At 31.0% G+C, this 19,508-nt stretch overlaps 1 protein-coding gene across 1 annotated transcript; it reads right to left on the bottom strand.

Annotated features, from left to right (window-relative positions):
- Nucleotides 1-41: 41 nt before the first annotated feature.
- On the bottom strand, nucleotides 42-5,298 carry LOC145306625 (uncharacterized). The gene is made up of 9 exons (XM_080148853.1): nucleotides 5,257-5,298; nucleotides 4,831-4,884; nucleotides 3,436-3,575; nucleotides 3,063-3,136; nucleotides 2,797-2,893; nucleotides 2,467-2,541; nucleotides 1,950-2,024; nucleotides 1,484-1,564; nucleotides 42-882 (listed from the first exon to the last, which is right to left on the bottom strand). The coding sequence occupies exons 3-9, from the start codon at nucleotides 3,544-3,546 to the stop codon at nucleotides 808-810; spliced, it is 588 nt and encodes a 195-aa protein (XP_080004979.1). The 5' UTR covers nucleotides 3,547-3,575; nucleotides 4,831-4,884; nucleotides 5,257-5,298; the 3' UTR covers nucleotides 42-807.
- Between the last annotated feature and the right edge of the window lie 14,210 nt (nucleotides 5,299-19,508).

Below are 19,508 nucleotides of genomic sequence, written 5' to 3'. Positions count from 1 at the left end.
TTCTTACATTTGTGAAATATTTATGAGAAAATTAAAAGATATTTTTGTTACATTTTTATTTTATAATCTGATACAAAATAATTATATATAATAGTTTACAATAATACATACATATAGGTACTTTATATATGAACAAATAACTGTGTTTCTTCACAATTTTAAAAAAAATTAAACCCTAAGTTAAACCACTTAAATAGAAGAAGTATAAAATATGAAGAAAAAAAATTCAAGAAAAGGTGTTAAAATGAAGTACAAAGGATATTACTGAAAAGTTTAATTTTGTGGAAAACTTTAAATGCATTGCATTTACGTTAAATGCCAGTAATTGTTAAGATGAAAACATTTTTTAAAGTGTTTATTTAGTACAACAAATATTTCGATTTAAATTTTTTTAATATTTAATTTTTCTGCTTTTTTATGGTTATTTTATATTTTGAATGGCAAATGCTACGCCCAGATGATTACGTAACATAATTATTACAGATAAAATCTGTAAAAACTGTATAAAATATAAACTCCTATAAAAAAAAATAATTTATTTCAACTTGCAAATTTCTTTTTCTAAAATTATTTGCTCTTTTTTTAAGATTGACAGCTCGCAAAAACACCCTTTACAATTACATGACTTTATAGTTTAAAGTTTATAGTGAACATTTTATATTTAAAGAAATTTTAAAAATGATCAATAAATTTATAAATTAAAAAAGTTTAATTTTAGACTATTAAAGTATTTTGTCTTTTCTTTTACCTTTTTTTCTATAGTTATTGGTGGGATGTTTAAAGAACATATATTTTAAAATTAAAAAATTAAGCGAGGCCGAAAACTGAAGGATCAATATCTTGTACAGCTTGGTTGTACACATTGACAGCCAGTCTGGCAATCTGAAATTTATTGCAAAAAAAAGTTAGTGAAGCCAATCTTTACAGAAAACCATTTTGATTTGGCGCTCAACAATTCTAAACTTAATCATAGTTAAGACGTTAATATTTTTTTTATATTGTTATCAATTTCAAGATGAAGGGCAATGCCTTGACCCATCACAATTAACAGAAACCCAGCTCATTTATTGAACAAAATTTGACCGGCTTTCCATAGTGCAGGGGGGCGGAGATGGGACATTGGTTTGTAAATTTTAGTTAGTTGGTTTAAAAACTTTGGATACATTTATTGAAATGTGATTGGTTAGTTTAAAACTATCACTGTCAAAACTTTTCAATTCAATATTAAATTGATCTACTGAAGGGATAATTTTGTTTATCATCATTTGGGATGATTATTAATTTAATCTCTAGATCCCTGCCTAAGTGAGTTGAGACAAATAATCCGGCGAATCTAATTACTACCAAAGACACCGAGATAAAGGTCGTGCAACAAAAGTTTACAAGTCGGATGAGTCAAGTTATATAGGAACTATTATATTGGTTTAAAATTAGCTTTCAACCAGCCCCAAATAGCTGTAAATTCTTGTCAGGGAAGCTTTACCTGAGATGTGATCTGAGGGCCAAAATCTTCAATAAATCTGTCTGAGTCGTTGTTCAAAAATTGGGTGATGGTACGGGCCAACTAAAATAAAAGGTTAAGTAAGAAAGGCCAAGAAATCGAGCACCCTACAACTTAAAATGTAAATAGGTAAAATTATGCGTAGTCAGTGTAAACCCAGGCCCCGTAGGATAATCAAAGAATAGGTTAGGCAATTTTAGCTATAGGCTCCACAGAGTAAAATAAATCGTTATTAGTGAATTAATCGTAAGTATCTGTATTTGAACCAGTTTTTTAGCCCCAAAGGGCCAGAGGCCCTGGCTAACAAAACTGGTATTGATTTTATTATTTTTATCTAAATATTTGTAAAAATTATGTACATGATTTTTCAGTATGACGGAGAACCGGTTCTAATCCACAGATATCAAACGGTTTTGAATCAATATTAGAAATAACTATTATACTATACCTGGGGAGTCTTTCCACCGAAAAGGTTTTCCAGCTTGACGGTCAACTTGCCAACCTTCACCTTGATATCTGGCTCCTAGAAGGATAAGACAATTTTAACTTAACCACATTTTAACTATCTTTTTGGTAAATTTTCCCCTAAAAAGCATTGCAATGACTCGATATATATAAATAATAAAAATATTTGGTGCTTTTTCCAAAAGTGCTTAGCGAAAGCAGAAATTCCTACCCCTCTTTTTTAAAATGAATGGAAAAAAGGGGGGGGGTTGTGTTTTTTCGTTCTTTCATGCTAACCTCTGTGGGGCTACACTGTACCATACAAACCTTACCTAATAATAACAAATAAATAATAAATACCACCACCTTCTCCTTATTTTAATATAGAGAGGGGGATGGTGGTTCTAGTGCTTGACAAGGCAATTTGAGGTAAATAACAAAAGTTCTTGCTACAAAATTGCACACAAAAAGTTTTTATTTGTAAAGCATATTCCTGTCAACTATAAGCAAAACTAACTTACCCCATCGACAAGAAGTCTGCCATTCTGGATCTTCAGTTTTGTTGCCATCTGCACATTAGCATTCTTCAGATCAACCTGAACAACCAGAAAACGTTAATAAATCACTGAAAAATGACATTTTTGTCTTATATATATGTTAAACTTGAACAATGTCTTCCAAAGATGTAATATACTACTTCAGAGTAAAGCTTTTTTTTTTGGTATATACAGGAAAGTTATTTTTAATTTATTATCTCGGGAGAGTACTTCCAAACTTCATAATAATTGGCTATTAGCAAAAAAATATTCCCTCCTAAAGAACTGATTTTTAAAAAGATAAAATAAACTTACATTGAAGGGTCCAAAAGAATCTTTGATGACCACAAAGGCTTTTCCGGTCATCTCGTACTTGCCAGCTACCTTCAAGTCGGGAACGGTCATGTCCAAACTATAAAAAATTACAAAAAGTAAAAACAAAATAAAAAATTACCACTACTTTAGCGTTATTAACTCTCCAAAGTTATTAAGCCAACGAATAAAAAACTTTATTATTAAACTTTAAGGACTGGTGTAGTAAACAGCCTATTGTTTCCTTCCTCTCTGGAAATTTTACTTACTTGATTGTCTGGGCGTTCTTATCAGCTCTGACATCATTCAGGATAAAGGTTGACAGTCCAATTGCGGTCACATCCTGTAACAAAAAAAAAATTATTTAACGCATTGTATTATAAAAAGCTTTTTGCGCATAGGAAAATGATCAATTTCAGTTTCGTTGATCCCGAGGGTACTCCAAAGCCTTTGTAGCATGACTGACAACAGACCGACGTACTAAATTAATTACATACTGAATGATCATTGAACAAAAAGTATCTATCTTGAACAAAAGCCTAGAAAATTCCCCATAGCGTTAAGGACAGACTTCGCCTCGCTACTAATATAAAAAAAAAAAACAATTTGATTACATAATTTATCTATACAAAATGGTCGTACCTCAAAATCCACTTTAACATCAACGGGTGGCCTCTTGAGTGAGAGTGAAACCTTATCGATGAACATGGGCTCTGTGGGAGGAACATTATAGTCGGGCAGACCTGTTGTCATATAGGGACGCAGGCTCTCCGCAAGCTCACCTGAAAATTATAAAAAAAAATATGAGTTTTAATAAAGTATACATATTAGTAAAATTGACCAATAAGAACATGGTTTAGGAACAATCCGGTTATATTATTGGTTAACCAAAGGCAGTCTTTTTTTCTTATCACCTGTGACTAAATGTAAACAAAACTTAAGTTAGAAATTCCTTTTCAAGACTATTTTGTCTGACAGCATATCAGGGTTAATAATGAGTTTAAATAGAAGTAGTTTTGTAACTAAAAGATAGCATAATTTTAAACTCTAAATAGAAAGTAAAAGATGGACTGACAGACGGTTAAGCCATCAGAATGATGAAGCTATGCAACTAAACTTAACTATTAATAAATAATGCATAATTCATAAAATATAATTAAGCAATACTTTAAAAAATAAATGCATCTTTATGTTTAAAAGATGAAAGTTATAACGTTTATGGTTAAAAATGCATACACAAAATGGTTTATTTAAATTTTTATTAATATAATAGATTTATCTAGATGTATTGGCAGGGAAAAAACCGTTAAAAAGGAATTTTAGCAGACAAAAACTTATGCTCATACTTAGCCACATTTGATTTATTCCAATACTAAGAGCGACTGTATAATTTCCGAAGGTAGCCTTATTTAAGAAATTTAACTTTTTCTATATGAATTCTTATCCATGGATGAAATGAAAAAATGCCTTTTCGTACCAAAATTTGAACAAACTCTAACCAATAATATGCCCGTTTGTTCCTACACTATATTCTGATTGGTCCAATTTGCGTATTAGGGATCTAGATGTACTAAATTTCTTTGTAATTAAATAATTAAGTTAGAGATCTATTGATTACATATATCATTATTTAAATAAAGTAGAATTTAAATAATATGTAATTATAAAAAAATATAAAATCACGAAACCTTAAAGGTTATTTAATATTGTGACATACGGGTGGACGTGCAGACATACCATAATTGTGTAGTAGCAGGGGCGTTAAAGCTTTTTTATTTGGGGAGGGTAAAATTTTGAAAATAAGCTCATTTTTTTGGGGGGGGGGTAATCTTTATTTCATAGAGGCACTTTTTTTATTTGGGGGGGGGGTAAAAATTGAAAATCCAAAATTTTTTTTTGGAGTGGGGTAATCACCCCTTTACCCCCCCTCCCACTTTGACGTCTATGTGTAGTAGCTTACTTATATAAACAGAAAATTAAAATAATATACAGTAAAGTTAATTGACTGATAGATGGACAGACAACAATGATATTTACCTAGACAAATGTCGATGTTTGTTCCACTGTTGATACATCTTCCCAGAGTACCCTAATCCAAAATCATATTATTATGCATGCAGATTCCTGTAACAATGAGGTGCATTTTTGAAAGCGGAGTAATTATACAATCATTTCCAAAAATTCCGTAAGTACCTATTAAAAATGTTGATTTTAAACATTTTGACTCCGAATTTTACTACGTGACTTTATTAGGTTCCATGACAAATTAAATATACTGTTAGAACATTAGAACAAAGGAAGAGAAAATAAACTGTCTTTTTCTGTAAATAGTTAGCATTGATAAATCAATTTGAACTAGAAACAAGTTAAGATATTGCCTCCCCCCCCCCCCCATTATGCCAATGTTAGGTTAGGTAGGGTTTGATACCCTCAGGAGTTAATGTTATTTATAATAATATTCCTTAATTTCTTGTTGTCCAGCAACTAAACCAACCAGCAATAGACCTGTTGACAGATACACACATATTTTACAAGTGTTTTTTTTTTAAATAAGGGTGTTAAATAACTAAATTTCTTTTTCACAGTGACCTTGTGCCGACTCTCAATTAGGTCTTTGAAAAAAAAACAATGTTGTCAGGATTATTAACACGGCCGATAACAGAAAACAATTTACTAGCAGACGAAAGTGTTCATTGGAAAAGAAGGCAGGTAATTATTTATATACATCTATACTATAGATCTTTTATCTATACAATAACGATAGCCGTCTATCTAAAATAGTAGCCGAGTAAATGAAATGTTTCCTACATAAATTCAATGACTGGCAAATCATTACCGACAGACCGACATACCAAGTAAATTATAGATAAAATCTGCATAAGAAGTCGAGATAATATTAATCACGTTTCCTCCTAAACGGACATTTCTAAATAAAAAGTAGCTTCGCTACTAAAATGTATTTTTTATATTTCTATTGTATGTGTGTCTCGCCTGAAAGAAACCGCAACATTTTTGTCTGAAAAATTAACAAGTTAATTAATTTATTCGTTTTGAACAAGAAAACAAAGAAAAAACGGTGAATTGTCATAAAAATCCACTCACTACCAGATAAAAATTACACATTTCAAAATGTCATGATAATTAAACAAGAACAAACAAGTCCATAATAAAATTAACGGCATGTACAAAACAAAGAAGTTTTAATGAAAAATAAAAAAAATCATAATTATGAAAAATATCTATTCAACCAATATGCTACTTAAATTCAATATTTTTAATCAATAAGCATAAATTCAACGACATTTAAGAACAGCCACTTTTTGTAAAACTACTATTTATGTTTAAAATAAACATTTTAAAAGCATTGACAGAAAATGAATAGAACAAACATGAAATGTACATATTAGAATGTCCATGAAATTTAGGCTTTTGGAAATCCCATGTGCGTATAAGGCAAAAAATACCATATTCAAATGAAAGTTTACCAATTAAATCGATTGGAAACATCAAATTTTTGAAGCTTATAAATCAAAATAAGCAAGGAAGGCAGTTGGGGGTAAATTGGAAAGTAAATCATACTCGCGTAGTACCCAAAGTTTTTACAAACACTTTTCTTTGGCTTCAAATATTTGGTTACTTATATTAAAAATTCATTCGCCAGTTTTAACAATTACTGTCCAAACTTTTTAACCTATAAATAAAATATGCAGTAGGGGTTATTTCGTTTATTATCATTGGAAATGTACATCAAATTGTGTTCTGATATCTTCTCCATTAATATCCTTAAAAATAGTTTTGATTTAAAAGAATAACTTTCATAACAAAATTTATACTTTTAATAATCATTTTCTGTACTTTTTCTTTATTTTATAACTCAATTTAATTATAAATTCTTAGAAATTGGTTGAAGAAAGAAGTTTTTCCACTTTTTAATGGCAAATTCACATTAATTTAAAAGTCAAATCATGTTACAGGCAAAACTGGCTAAATCTTTAAATTTACAAGCGAATACTTATCCAAAATAAATGTGCATTTGTATTTTAGGTTTAGTTAAGTATGATTGAAAAGGAGAAGATTAGAATACAATGATTCCATATCCTTAAAGAAAAATACCATAGAAAACAAAATTATCATTCTGTGGATTAAAACCAATGGTTGATAAATTTAGACACGGCTTGTTTGATGAAACCAATTTAGTATTAATTTACTAGAACCTACATCTAAAGGATCTGTATTCAAAGATTTTTTAAAAAGCGTAAAACCATCCAATGACTTAGACTTTAAATAAAACAGCCTAAAACAACTCAAGGCCTATGTGAAGCTTTCCTATTAGGAGAAATAAATTAGTTCAGTAGTAATCTTAAGCTTAAAACAAGAAAAGTCCAAATTTTTTAACCAACGAACAAGAGAACATGTTCCTAAAACTTCGGAGCCAATGTAAATCACAATCATATAAAACCTCCCTCATATTTTAAAGGGTGTGATAGGAGTTAAGGGTCGTCCACTGTTCAAATAATCAATTTTTGGCTTTAAAGTACTTAGGAATTTCTTGGTTACACTCGCGGTATCGCCACGAGAGGCCTCTAGGTATAGCTTATGTAAGCCAACAGGATAGAAAGGGGGGACGGGTCACCATCAACACCTTGACACCTGATTAGGTAATAGGTAAGCGAAATCTGAATGGACAGACAAACAGACATATTCGCATCAGTACATTATGTTATGGTAACACTTTTTTTTAAAATTACTATTAAACAAATAATTTTTAATCCTAGAAATTCAAAATCAATTAAATATGAATTATATATTTAAAATATTGTTATTAAGAAGGCAAAATTCATCATATTTAAAATGACCGTACGAACCTATCTATATAGCTGAACAGTAAGAGCACCGTTACGGACTAACCCGAAAATTAGAAAAGCTTCGCTATTAAAAAAAATAAGTAAACTATAATCATATAGAAACTTTAGAGCTTCTTAACAAACAATGGATCTACTGCAGTTCACGGTAAAATATTGCTGGTAAGCAATATTTCCAAAAAAAATCTATGAATTTTAAAGGCTGCTAGCTGCTAAACGGCTGAACGTACAGATCATGCCCGCACACTGTTTGAAACGGCATAAGAAGGCCTACAAATAATCTGGAATAGACATAAATAAATAATGCATAATTATCTCGCAGTGCAGAGAAATGCGCGAAAAAGACCTATTTTTCGCGTTTTTTCTTCAGTGAAGCTTTCCCTGTGCATAATTTGATCTTGGCTATTCCAGATTATTTGTAGGCCTTCTTATGTCGCTTAAAATGGTGTGCAGGTATGATCTGTACGTTCAGCCGTTTGGCAGATAGGAGCCTTTAAAGTTCATAGATGTTTGGAAATATTGCTTACCAGCAATATTTTACCGTGAACTGCAGTAGATCCCAAACAATTATTATTTGCTTTCGCAATGAAGAGCTTAATTAAACTAAAAAATTTATTCCATCTAGCGGAACGCTCTCTTCTCTCTCTCATTCTCCTCCCTCGCTTTCTTTCTCTCTTTCACTCCCTCCTCTCTCTCTTTCTCTTTTCCTGCCAGCCATTTTTCTTTGAGTGAGATTTTATCAATCAATGGGTAAATGCATTGGTAAGTTTTAAAAATCATAGCTATGAGAGTCACAAAGAAAAAAAAAATATTTTTAATCTACATAAGCTTTATAAGGGAAGCTCAAAAATTATGATATCTGGAAAAAATGTACTATAGAGCAGTGTCATACAAAAATCATTAAACTTGATAAAATAGAGAAATCACGAAATTTTTAAAATCACGCAACCTTTAAAGCTTAAAAATCTAGAAATCTATCTAGCACCGCAATCAATAGATAAATCTTAATGAAACTTGATGGAAATTTGTAAAATATGAGCATATTCAATCCCTGCTGTCAATCCTGAATAGGAATAGATAGAATAACACATACAGATGAATGACATTAGATCTATTTTTGAGAGGGGGAATAGGTGTGGGAATTTGAGTTTGGAGTTTTTCATGTAAAGTGTCAAAAATTCACTTGAGTTGTATGCAGTAGGAGCTTGATTTTGCTGGCTTTCAGCTATTTTGGGGAGAGAGAGTAATACTTTTAAAAAATTTTGGAATTAAACTTGTTATGAGGTTGGGCCTGTTGGTTCAAATCTAATGTATATTTTTTTTATTTTTAGTTTTTAAACACTCTACTAGGCCGAGGACATTAACATTCAGACTAGGTCAACCAAAGCAAAATAAAAGCCCCACAGAGTTAGGTTTTATCTTTTCTCTTTACTTATTGCTTGGTGCCTGTTATATATGCATTGTACAATGTTCTAGTTCGGCAATGTTCTTTTAAATTCATTTACACTATGATACTGATTATATGGTTAAATAGAAATATTTTCATATTTCTTTTTCATTTATAAGATTTGTAGTTAAAAGGATATGCTTTATTTTATATTTGTTTTCTAGTTTTCTTCTCGTTTTGATTTAGTTAATTATGAAAGGACTGTTCATTAACCTTTTAATCTTACTCAAAAATTTAGGTTATTTTTTTTAAATTTGATTTTATTGAAAGAAAGATAACATTATTCTAATTTTGATGGGATTCTTATGAATAATTTCTCCAAACTTAGGTTAGGCAAGGAGAACCCTGCAAGGCTGGTGCCCCGCAGTCTAAGAGCTCCTGGAAGAGGCTTGAAACATGTATTTATTATTAAAATAGCAGTTATGTTTTTACCTATATTAAGGTTAATTTTTTTTTTAAATTTCCATAAAAAATACTCTAACACAAGGATAACAACATCTATAAAACCGAAGGACAAACAAACATTAACACTTGTGGAGTGTCAGAACTGAAAAAGAAAAATATACTTATTACATTAGTCTAAACAAAATTGTAATTAAATTTGTTGCAAAAAATATAGGATACGGTTTAAGGATATACTTAGATTTTTAGTATTTGAATATAAAATCAGATGAAAAGGATAATTATATCACATAAAAATGTCAAAAAGTAAAAATCAACCTGTTTAAATTTGACGTATGGGCAGTTCTGGTAGTGATTATAGGGTTGCTAGTTTTAAATCGTTCGGACAATTCTTACATTCCTTAAGTGCTATCCGTTGCGGACGGACCCACTCTGATTATAAGAAAATCTTCGCTTTTAAAGACTTCTTTATTCTAAATTAGACTTGCAACTATCTCTGTGTAGATGGTATCAGTTGTAACTGTATAACTGGACTGACCACCACAAGGTCCACTATGTAAAATAAAATGAGTATATGGCACCATTCAGGGAAGAAGGGGGTTTTAGGCTCAAAATTATACTGTTTTATAAACTTATTCTCTTATTTGATGAATCATACACTTTTTTATTAAGTATTAATAAGTTCTTAAACACTAGCAATAATTTTAATCTGTAAAAGTGGTTATTTTATGCATTATAATTAAAGTGTATATCAATTTATAGTGCATTGTCTGATCCTTTAATATTCCTGATATGGTACCATTTGGTTGGAAAACTAAGTGACGTTTCAACAAACACACAAATTTTGTCTTTAAGTAGCAAAGCGATAACAAGATTATAACTGTATAAGGGGAGGGGGTTGATGCACTGTCTAGACCATACTTATTTTTTTTTTAATTTCTCTGGGAGGAAATTATTTTCTCTCGGCTAATGAGGCATGGGGTAACCATGATCCAAATATCCATAACCTGTCCTGAACCGATATGGACTTTCTTAAAAATTAAAACATGATCTAGCTGTTTACAAGATCTTAGTAAATTTGAATCCTTTACTTTACTTTAGGGCTCTAGGGGCATTTGAGGACGGGGAAGTTAAATTCGGTAACCCAATTTCGTTCAGATGTTAGCGAGATCATTCAGTAAAGACAGACAAACATCTTGTTACTTTATTATTTGGATGACTTAGGAAATATTATTAGGCTCTTAATTTTCATACCATCTTTTCTTGCCAGCTGTACTATAAGATGTATGGGACATATAACTAAAAACCTCTATAAATCATTTAGCTGTTTTGTTCAAAAGCTAATGACATATATATATAAATATATATATGTATGTGTGTGAGTAAGTGGGGTTATGTGTGCTTTAAGTGTCTTCCAAATAAGGGTATTCATTCGTTTAATCAAAAGTTTTGGAAATAGCTTAATATGTGCCCATGCAGGGAGTGGACTTTGGCTTTTAAATTACACTGTTACCCAAAGTTTAATAACCGAAGAGTTATGATATTTGTTGATTAATTAACTTATGGTACTTTTCTGTATTTTAAGTGCTTAGTTGCAAACTAGAAGTGTCTTACATTTTCGACCTATGATTTTATCTAAAGAAGGAATAGTTTTGTTTATCATCATTGAGAATATACATCACAGTATTGTATATTGGCTTATCCCTTAAAATCCTTGTGGTAACGTTTCCTTCCGTGTAAAATAACCTAAAACCTGCCTTAGAATATTACATATCATCCAAAAAAAAGTGTTGAACAATTGGTTTAGCAGTTTACTATATCTTACTGGACATGTATACAGTTTCTTCAGCTTATAAAATTGAAATGTAAGATTGGTAAAACACCATGTTGAAGTCTGAAAAGGTTGGAGATACAAACGAGAAATGAGAAAGAGGTCATTTTCTTAAAGTATTTTTACTAAAGAGTTAGAGAAAACAGTACATTTATTTGCATTAAATCTAATCCTATAATATAAAGTAGTAAGATTTTTTGTCTGAACCTTAAGATCTCGGAAATTGCTAGTTAGAAATATAGCAATAGATAGGTTAAATCTTTTTAAAAGCGAAGCTTTTCTATAATTAGGGTCGGTCCGTCCGTCCGTCCGTCACTCCGTACGTCCGTCCGTCACGGATAGCTTTTTTCGTTAATTTAGGCATGTTAGAATTGTCTTATCGATTTCAAACTTTGCATGGTGATTCCTGCAGTAGTTAGATACGATTTAGAAAGCGTAGCAACTCTATAATTAATACCAAAATGTCCGTACGTCCATTTTAAACATGTTGATTTTTTTACTTTTTTAACAACAAATTTTTATATGATCTAATTATCCGATTGATCTGATTTTTGGTATACTGATTCCTGAGACAACAAAGTACAATATTATAAGCGAAGCAACTCTATAATTAAGTCCTAAAAATGTAAGTATGTCCATATACATCATTCTGTATCAAGCAGTTTTTCAACAAATTTACTTACAATTTTGCATCGACTCTTATACATTTATATTCTGATTATTCAGTTCTGACACTATACAAGTGTTAATGTCCGTTTGTCCTACCGTTTCAGTGCTTCGCTTTTATGAATGTTGTCATCCTTGTTTAAAATAAAAATAACTTGAAGCTAAAGAAATAAAGGGATTTAATTTAAATCGTTCTATCATCATAAAACATTTTTGTATAGATTTATGTATGCCTGTAAATGGTGTTGGGAAAATGTAATGTAATTTAATTTTCACTCCTATTGTCCTTTCATTTTATCCAAGATTTAAGCAGACTATCAAATTTATTTACTTTTGCATTAGCAAGCAAGTACAAATTTGTTTGTGTGTTTACTTATGCAATGGTTAAGCAAATAACAGTCCAAACAAGGATGACATCATCCATAAAAGCAAAGCTCTGAACTGGTAAGACAAACGGACTTTAACAATTGTAGAGTGACAGAACTGAATAAGCAGAATATAAATGTATAAGAGTCGAAGCAAAATTGTAAGTAAATTTGTTGAAAATCTGCTTGATACAGGATAATGTTTATGGACATACTCACATTTTAGGACTTGATTATAGCGTTGTTTTGCTTATAATATAGTACTTTGTTATCCCAGGAATCAGTATACCAAAAATCAGATCAATCAGATAATTAGATCATATAAAGATTTGTTGTTAAAAAGTGAAAAAATCAACATGTATGGACGTACGGACATTCTGGTAACGATTATAGAGTTGCTACGCTTTCTAAATCGTACCAAACTAGGAACCACAATGAAAAGTTGAAATCGATAGGACAATTCTAACATGCTGAAATTAACGAAAAAAGCTATCCGTCACGGTCGTACGGACGAACCGACCCTAAAAATAGAAAAGCTTCGCTTTTAAAAACAAATATGAAATATATAGATGGTCAATCTGACACGGTAATTTGTCAAACTTAAAAATGGATTCAGAGCAGACGACTCCTTTTGCTTATTTATAGTTGTATACAATTGATTCTAGTAATACTAGCGACGATATAATTTCCCGAAAGATAACTTTTTCAAAATAAATTCTACTATTTATAGCTGACTTTTTATACATGTTTTATCATTTATTTCATATCATGCGAACAAAGAAATTTTTACACTGTGTAATTTAAACAAGCAAAGCTATGTCATAAAAAATCTCTTTTAGATCACTTATTATGCGAATATAAAAGAAACTAACTGCCATTTCCTGTAAAAATATTTACACTTTCTAACCAATGATATGGCAGGATTTTACTACATTGTTTTCCTATTGGCTGATTTAAAGAGTATGTATCTAGATCTTGTATATTTATTGTCCAAAGTTAAGACCGTGAAACCATTATCATATTAAACTAAGTGTTGTTGTTATATCAACATAATATTACAGTTATGTTGTCATTATTAGAAAAGGAGTGTATGGTAGATATAGGTTACTTGTATATATTTACATTGGGTATAATAAATTTGAAAGATAATAAGCTGTTCGTATTGATGATATTTTTTTGGCCAAATTTAAACTTTTATTATGGAAAATTATGCATTAATAAATCTACAAACACATTTTACCTAACAATTTATAAAAAGAACTTTCTAATATCAATTGTCTTATCCCTATTCTACTTATTGAAAATTCAAGATTAAACAAACAAATAATGGACTAAAGTAAATAGATTAAACAAATAATTAAACAGTCAAATATTTTCATGGACTTTGAGTTGACCAAAGTGTAATAACTCTTTAAATGTTCCCATTTAGCTAAGATTTATATTTAAACTACATAAAGGCCTATGGAAGCTCATTATAGTGCCATAAAAAGGAAATAAATTTTAAAACTTCTGGTCGAAAATATCCCTAATGACGTCATATTAGAATAATTTCTAATATGATGTCATTCGGATACTTTGGCCAAAAGTTTTAAATTTATCCCCTTTTTTAAAGGCAATATAAAGTGCTTCAGGCCTATGACTTAAAACTAAAAACAAGACGTCAGTTTAGATATTAAATCCCTATTTTATTGAACACAAGCGTCTTCGCCCCCTAGAAGCCTCTAGGGGCACTTAAGGAGGGGGGAGTAACATCCAAAAACCAATTTTTTAGATCAATATTTTTTTTAAATAATTTTTTTTTTGGGGGGGGGGGGATTCCCCTCCATCCCTACCCCATTTTTTATTTTAGATTTAATTTTTTTTCGAGGGATGGTGGTGGTACCCTGCCCCAAAATAATTATAAACCTTCCCGGGACCTATAAGAAGCTACCCTGTTTAGGTGAACTCGATCGTTTTAGCGGTTAGCGAGATCCTTCGGTACAAACAAATAGACAGACTGGCATAGTTCTACTTTGTATTATAGATGGAGAACAGACCCCCAGGTTTAATAAAACAGAAAGTAAAGCTGTATTTTTATTATATGTCCATAATACGAAGCTATAAATGATCAATTTTGGAAAAATAGTTTTCAACCATCTTGTAGAAATAAAAAAAATATTCTCTTTAATGAACATAAAAACAATTGAAATGCTCACTTAGTATTTTCACTCTCTGCTCTAGTCCACTGTTCTTCAAGTCAAGTATGCATCTCAACTGGTTGCCCACACAATTACATTCAAAACTTTTTGTCTTTCATAAAAAAAAGAGATGGATAGAAATTGTGGGGCGAAAAAAAGGGGCCCGTGCTAAAGAGGATAACATTAAGAAGAAGGGCGCATTTCTAGGAGTTTAAGAGGGATGGGGTGGGGGGGGGGGGATTAAAGTAAGTGGGGATTAAACTTAATGTGCCTATCAATTAGCAAAAAAGTTTTAAAATGTATTGCAAAATCACTACACAAAATAAAATAAATGATTTGGTGCTTTCCCTCAAAGTGCACAGCGAGCACAGTAATCCTAACTCCAATATTTTAAGATTAATTGAAAAAATGGAAGGGTAATTTTATACTAAAACCCTCATCACTACGGGGGGTCCAAAGCTTGCGGGACCTGTACCTGCGGTTTCCAAGCCTTGCGAGACAACATCTACCCAGTATAGGTTAAAATAACATAGCCCATAGGTAACAATTTATACAAGAAAAAAACCTAACACATTTCATTTTCCTTAGATTTTTTGGAAAATATGGGGGGGGGGTGATCGTTGATCAACTAGGTATTCCTAGGGAAACTGCTACATTTTTTTGTTTTTTAATAATTTCTATACAAAAAAACATATTTAAATTTATTATACAGCAATTGAAAAACAGAAAAAGATTTGCTGATAAAATATGGACTGGTTATTTTGTCTTTGACTTTCTGTAATTTTTTGTCGTTTTTTTTCTAATTTCATAACGAAGATTTGGATTCAGGTTTTTTAACATTTAAAGGAGGTAGGGGATATTGGGTTGTGATTTAAATAGTACCCAAAGTTTTATAAAACGTTAGTTACTCTTATCAAACGATAATTGATTGGATCCAAACTTCGCCAGTCCACTTTGTTTATTAACTATTGTCTTATCCCTTAAGTTCCCTGAAAATTAAGATATCTTAAAATGACATTGACCTCTTAATCGTATATTTTCATCTATTTGCGTCTTAAAATAATCTTCTAACCTTTTCAAAAACCTTTTGTTCAAAAAGGAAAATGTAAGATAAATCAATTTAGATGTTGTTTAAGTAGATTACCTATTTATTACCTCAGGCTCATACGTTATCCATGACACTTTAACGACAGGTCCAGCAACCTAGGATAACGAAAGGGAGCCAAATTTCTCCTTTTCTGTCCAAACACTCGGGGCAGCGTTGCGGAACAGTTTGATTGTGGTGCGGCTCCGGCTCCGACCTAAAATCAAGAAAAAACTCGACATATTTTTTTCCTACTTCTATTTTTGACTTTTGAAGGTATTAAAAGTTTAAAAATGGACTTGAAAAACTTAATAGAAGTTACCAAATTATAATTTTTATTAAATCTCTTGATTTATCTAGTCCGGAGCCGTTTTTTAACGAAAATTACGGCTCCGGCTCCAGAAAATATGGCGGCTCCACGGTTCCCGGCTCTGGCTCCGGCTCTGCAACACTGACTCGGGGTATTAAGTTAAGTTACACCTAACAGACAACCAACTCTGTTATATCACGACCTTTGTCTGGAAGTCCTAACTGTGCATGGTAAAGAATTGTACCTGTTTTGGGCCAAGGCATTACCCCATTATCTGTCTTTTAATGTCGTGCATGTTTAATAGATAGAATTCAATTCGATAGTGTTTTTTTTACTGTTTCTTCAGATAAATAAACATCTTCTTGAGATTTTCAAGAATTGTTAATTTAAATTAGATTAAATAAATCAATGCTAATAAAGCGGTAAAGGAACAGTTAAGTTAGATATTAAGATATAATATAAATGTCCTAAAACCTGAATCAGAACAATATTAAGCATCTTTGAAAATTTGATTACAAAAATTCCAATGAAGAATGTTATCGAAGAAGTTTGCACATAAAACAACTATAATACAAAGTAAGAATAATGTTTGTCTGTCTATCCATCTGAATCTTTAGAACTTGGTATCCTACAGAACTTGTGATAGTTTTAAGCTATTTATTAAGATGTGGGATGTCCCAATATCTAAAAATGCTCCATTTCCAATTTTTTATTAACGCTAAAAATTTGACAAATAATTGTGTCAATTTACTGTGGATAAGAATATGAAAAATTCTATAGATTTTAGTAGACTTAAGGGTCGTAATAATCTGCAATATTCCTTTACTTTTATAAAAAAAAAAAAGGGACAGCCGTAAAGACAGGTTATACAATAGCATAGTCATATACTGCGGCATTGGAATCCTCTCTAAACTAATTATCTGCGTATAAACAGTACAAATAAAGTAAAAAAAGGTTTTAAATCAAAATGTGAACAATAATGTTAATTATCAAAGTACGCAGCCTTTTCTCTCAAAGTTTTGAATTAAAAAAAATTAAATATACCATCAAAAGAAACTTAACCTTTACATATTGATTAATATTATAGGTAGAAGTCTAAAATTTGCTCAGCAATGTAGTTTTTAATTTAAGTCATAGATATATACAATTATATATTTACGGAGGTTTTTTACCATTACCTCGTAAGGGCGGGATTCTCCTTCATTTGAAGTGATCATCTAGATAATCCAGAGCATCGTCTACGTGTAATGGGATGCGATACACCCAAGGATATTAGGTTAAGTAACATCCATCAGACAACCAACCCTTTAATTGCACAACCTTTGTCCGAGAAGTTCTAACTGTGCATGGTGGTGAGTTGCACCTGTTTATGGGCCAAGGCATTCCATCATTCTTACTATTTATGTTGCGCACCTGACAAAGCACCATTTGTAACGTCTTTAGTTATCAGGCGGTGTCAGCCCGAGATTTGAACCTATCACATACCCGGCGACGAGCGGATGCGCTACAAGTTGAACCACAATCGCGGGTATATATATATATAATAAAAGATATCTATAATACAAAGTAGAACGATGTCTGTCTGTCCGTCTGTCCGTCTGACCGTCTGTCCGTCCGTCTGTCTGTCTGTCCCTTAAGATCTCGGTAACCACTGAACCGATCGGATTCTACTCTTCAGGGTATCTACCTATTGGTCCTGTGGTGGTTTTAAGCTATTTTCTCGGGGGGTGGGACACCCCCAACCCCCCCAAAAACCAAAAAATCCCCCCCCATTTTTTTTTTTTTTTTTTTTTTTTGAAGGAGTTTCCATGGTCCTTTATGGTCTCTCGCAATAATTTTTTTTTATCACCTCTTGGGCAAAGCCCCTAGAGGCTAGGGGCGAAGCCGCTAGTTTATAATACAAAACAGTGATTTGTAAGAAAATGATTATTTGACAAATATTGTACTGAAGGATTTGAAATAAAAATAAATTAATTTTTTACATCGAAAGAAAGCCAAAGTTATTTACTAAGTATATTTGCGATTACTTTTATTTAATTAAATCTTCATATTTTTAACATTAACAAAACAGCCTGCTTTATTGCATCAAGATCCATGACAGATCTATATAGGAAATAAACGTCTATAAATGAGCTCGAGTCTTCCAATAGTAAAGTGTTTAAAACTCATAGTGCTCCAATAATCCTCATTAAACTCTCATTGACCAAAGCGATTTGACCTTTATTCTATTTGTTTATGGAATGAATTAAGTTTTTCACTTAATGTAGATATTTGAATTACATTGAAGTATTTAATCCTTATATCATAAATTAAAAATATACGTTCATAATAGAGTAAATCTAAGAAAACTCTATTTTAAAAGAATTCGATTGTGGCTACACTACCTTTGTGTTAAAATATTAAAACTAAAATTTTTATCATATTAACCCTTTAGTGATGGTAATGTGAAAAAAATATAATTGAAAAATCTTTTTAAAATCATTTAAATTAATAAATATTTGCTTCTTTCTTTTAGATAGTAATGGCGGGGGAGGAAAATTGATTTATTGAGAAATAGATAAATAGCTATGTAAATATAGAAATCTAGCCAATAGCGATATAGTTATATTGAGCCAACTCTAGTATAGATATAGAGACAACCATTGGCTATTTAGATATTATAGAACAAGCTTTACGTATTAAATAAAAAAAATCATTACTTGTAAACGTACACACTAACACAAAATAAGACAATAAAATTTTACGAACTGAAAATAAAAATAATGATAAATGAGATTTATTGCCTAACAAGAACGATTTTGTATATAAGCAGTAAAGCTTTTATATATATGAGGTAAGTTGTGTGCATTTGAGTTCCCTTACAATGTATGTAACGATTCAATCAGGTATGTTATAGTTGTAATAGTGTACTTGAGAATTCTAATTTTGTTGACTATTTTATGTAAAAAATGTTCTGCAAGTATATATAGTTTAGGATTTTAATATTTATGTGTTTTTTTTAGTTAATCTTTGTTATGACGCGGCGTGTATTATTTTTTTATTTGTTGGCCAAGCATTAATATATTTCACCCAATAGACAATAAAACTTTTTTCATGTATTCATTCGAATCCGGTGGATAGGAACCGGTTCTCATCCATTCGAAAAACTATGTCTAGCATCGTATTACATCCAGCTTTCTACGAATATAGAAATGTACAATCATAAGATTAAAACCAGTTTTTTTAGACCGTGCCTTCAGCTAAAAAAACTAGTTTTAATCTTATAATTGTACATTTTATGATACGATGAAATAATGATTATTGCACTACCTTTGTCTAAAGCTCTTGCAATTGTAGTACATGGTAATTGGCTATGTCTGCCTACAGGGAAAGACATAAACCCTAATCGTCCTATTTTTTTAAGTTACGTCATTTACATAACATAAGAGTCTTTATTATGACGAGATTCAGTTCATTCTCAAATCAGACACCATGGGCATCTAAACACATAGTTAAATCTGATAAGTTTTCTAAAAACAATTTAACATCATAATAGTTTAGGTATTCTACATATAACCTATCCTCTATAATC

This window comes from Acartia tonsa, chromosome 14, assembly GCF_053477335.1.
Source record: "Acartia tonsa isolate MP-2025a chromosome 14, ASM5347733v1, whole genome shotgun sequence".
Taxonomy (NCBI): Eukaryota; Metazoa; Arthropoda; class Copepoda; order Calanoida; family Acartiidae; genus Acartia; species Acartia tonsa.
This window is presented reverse-complemented; position numbering and strand designations above follow the sequence as displayed.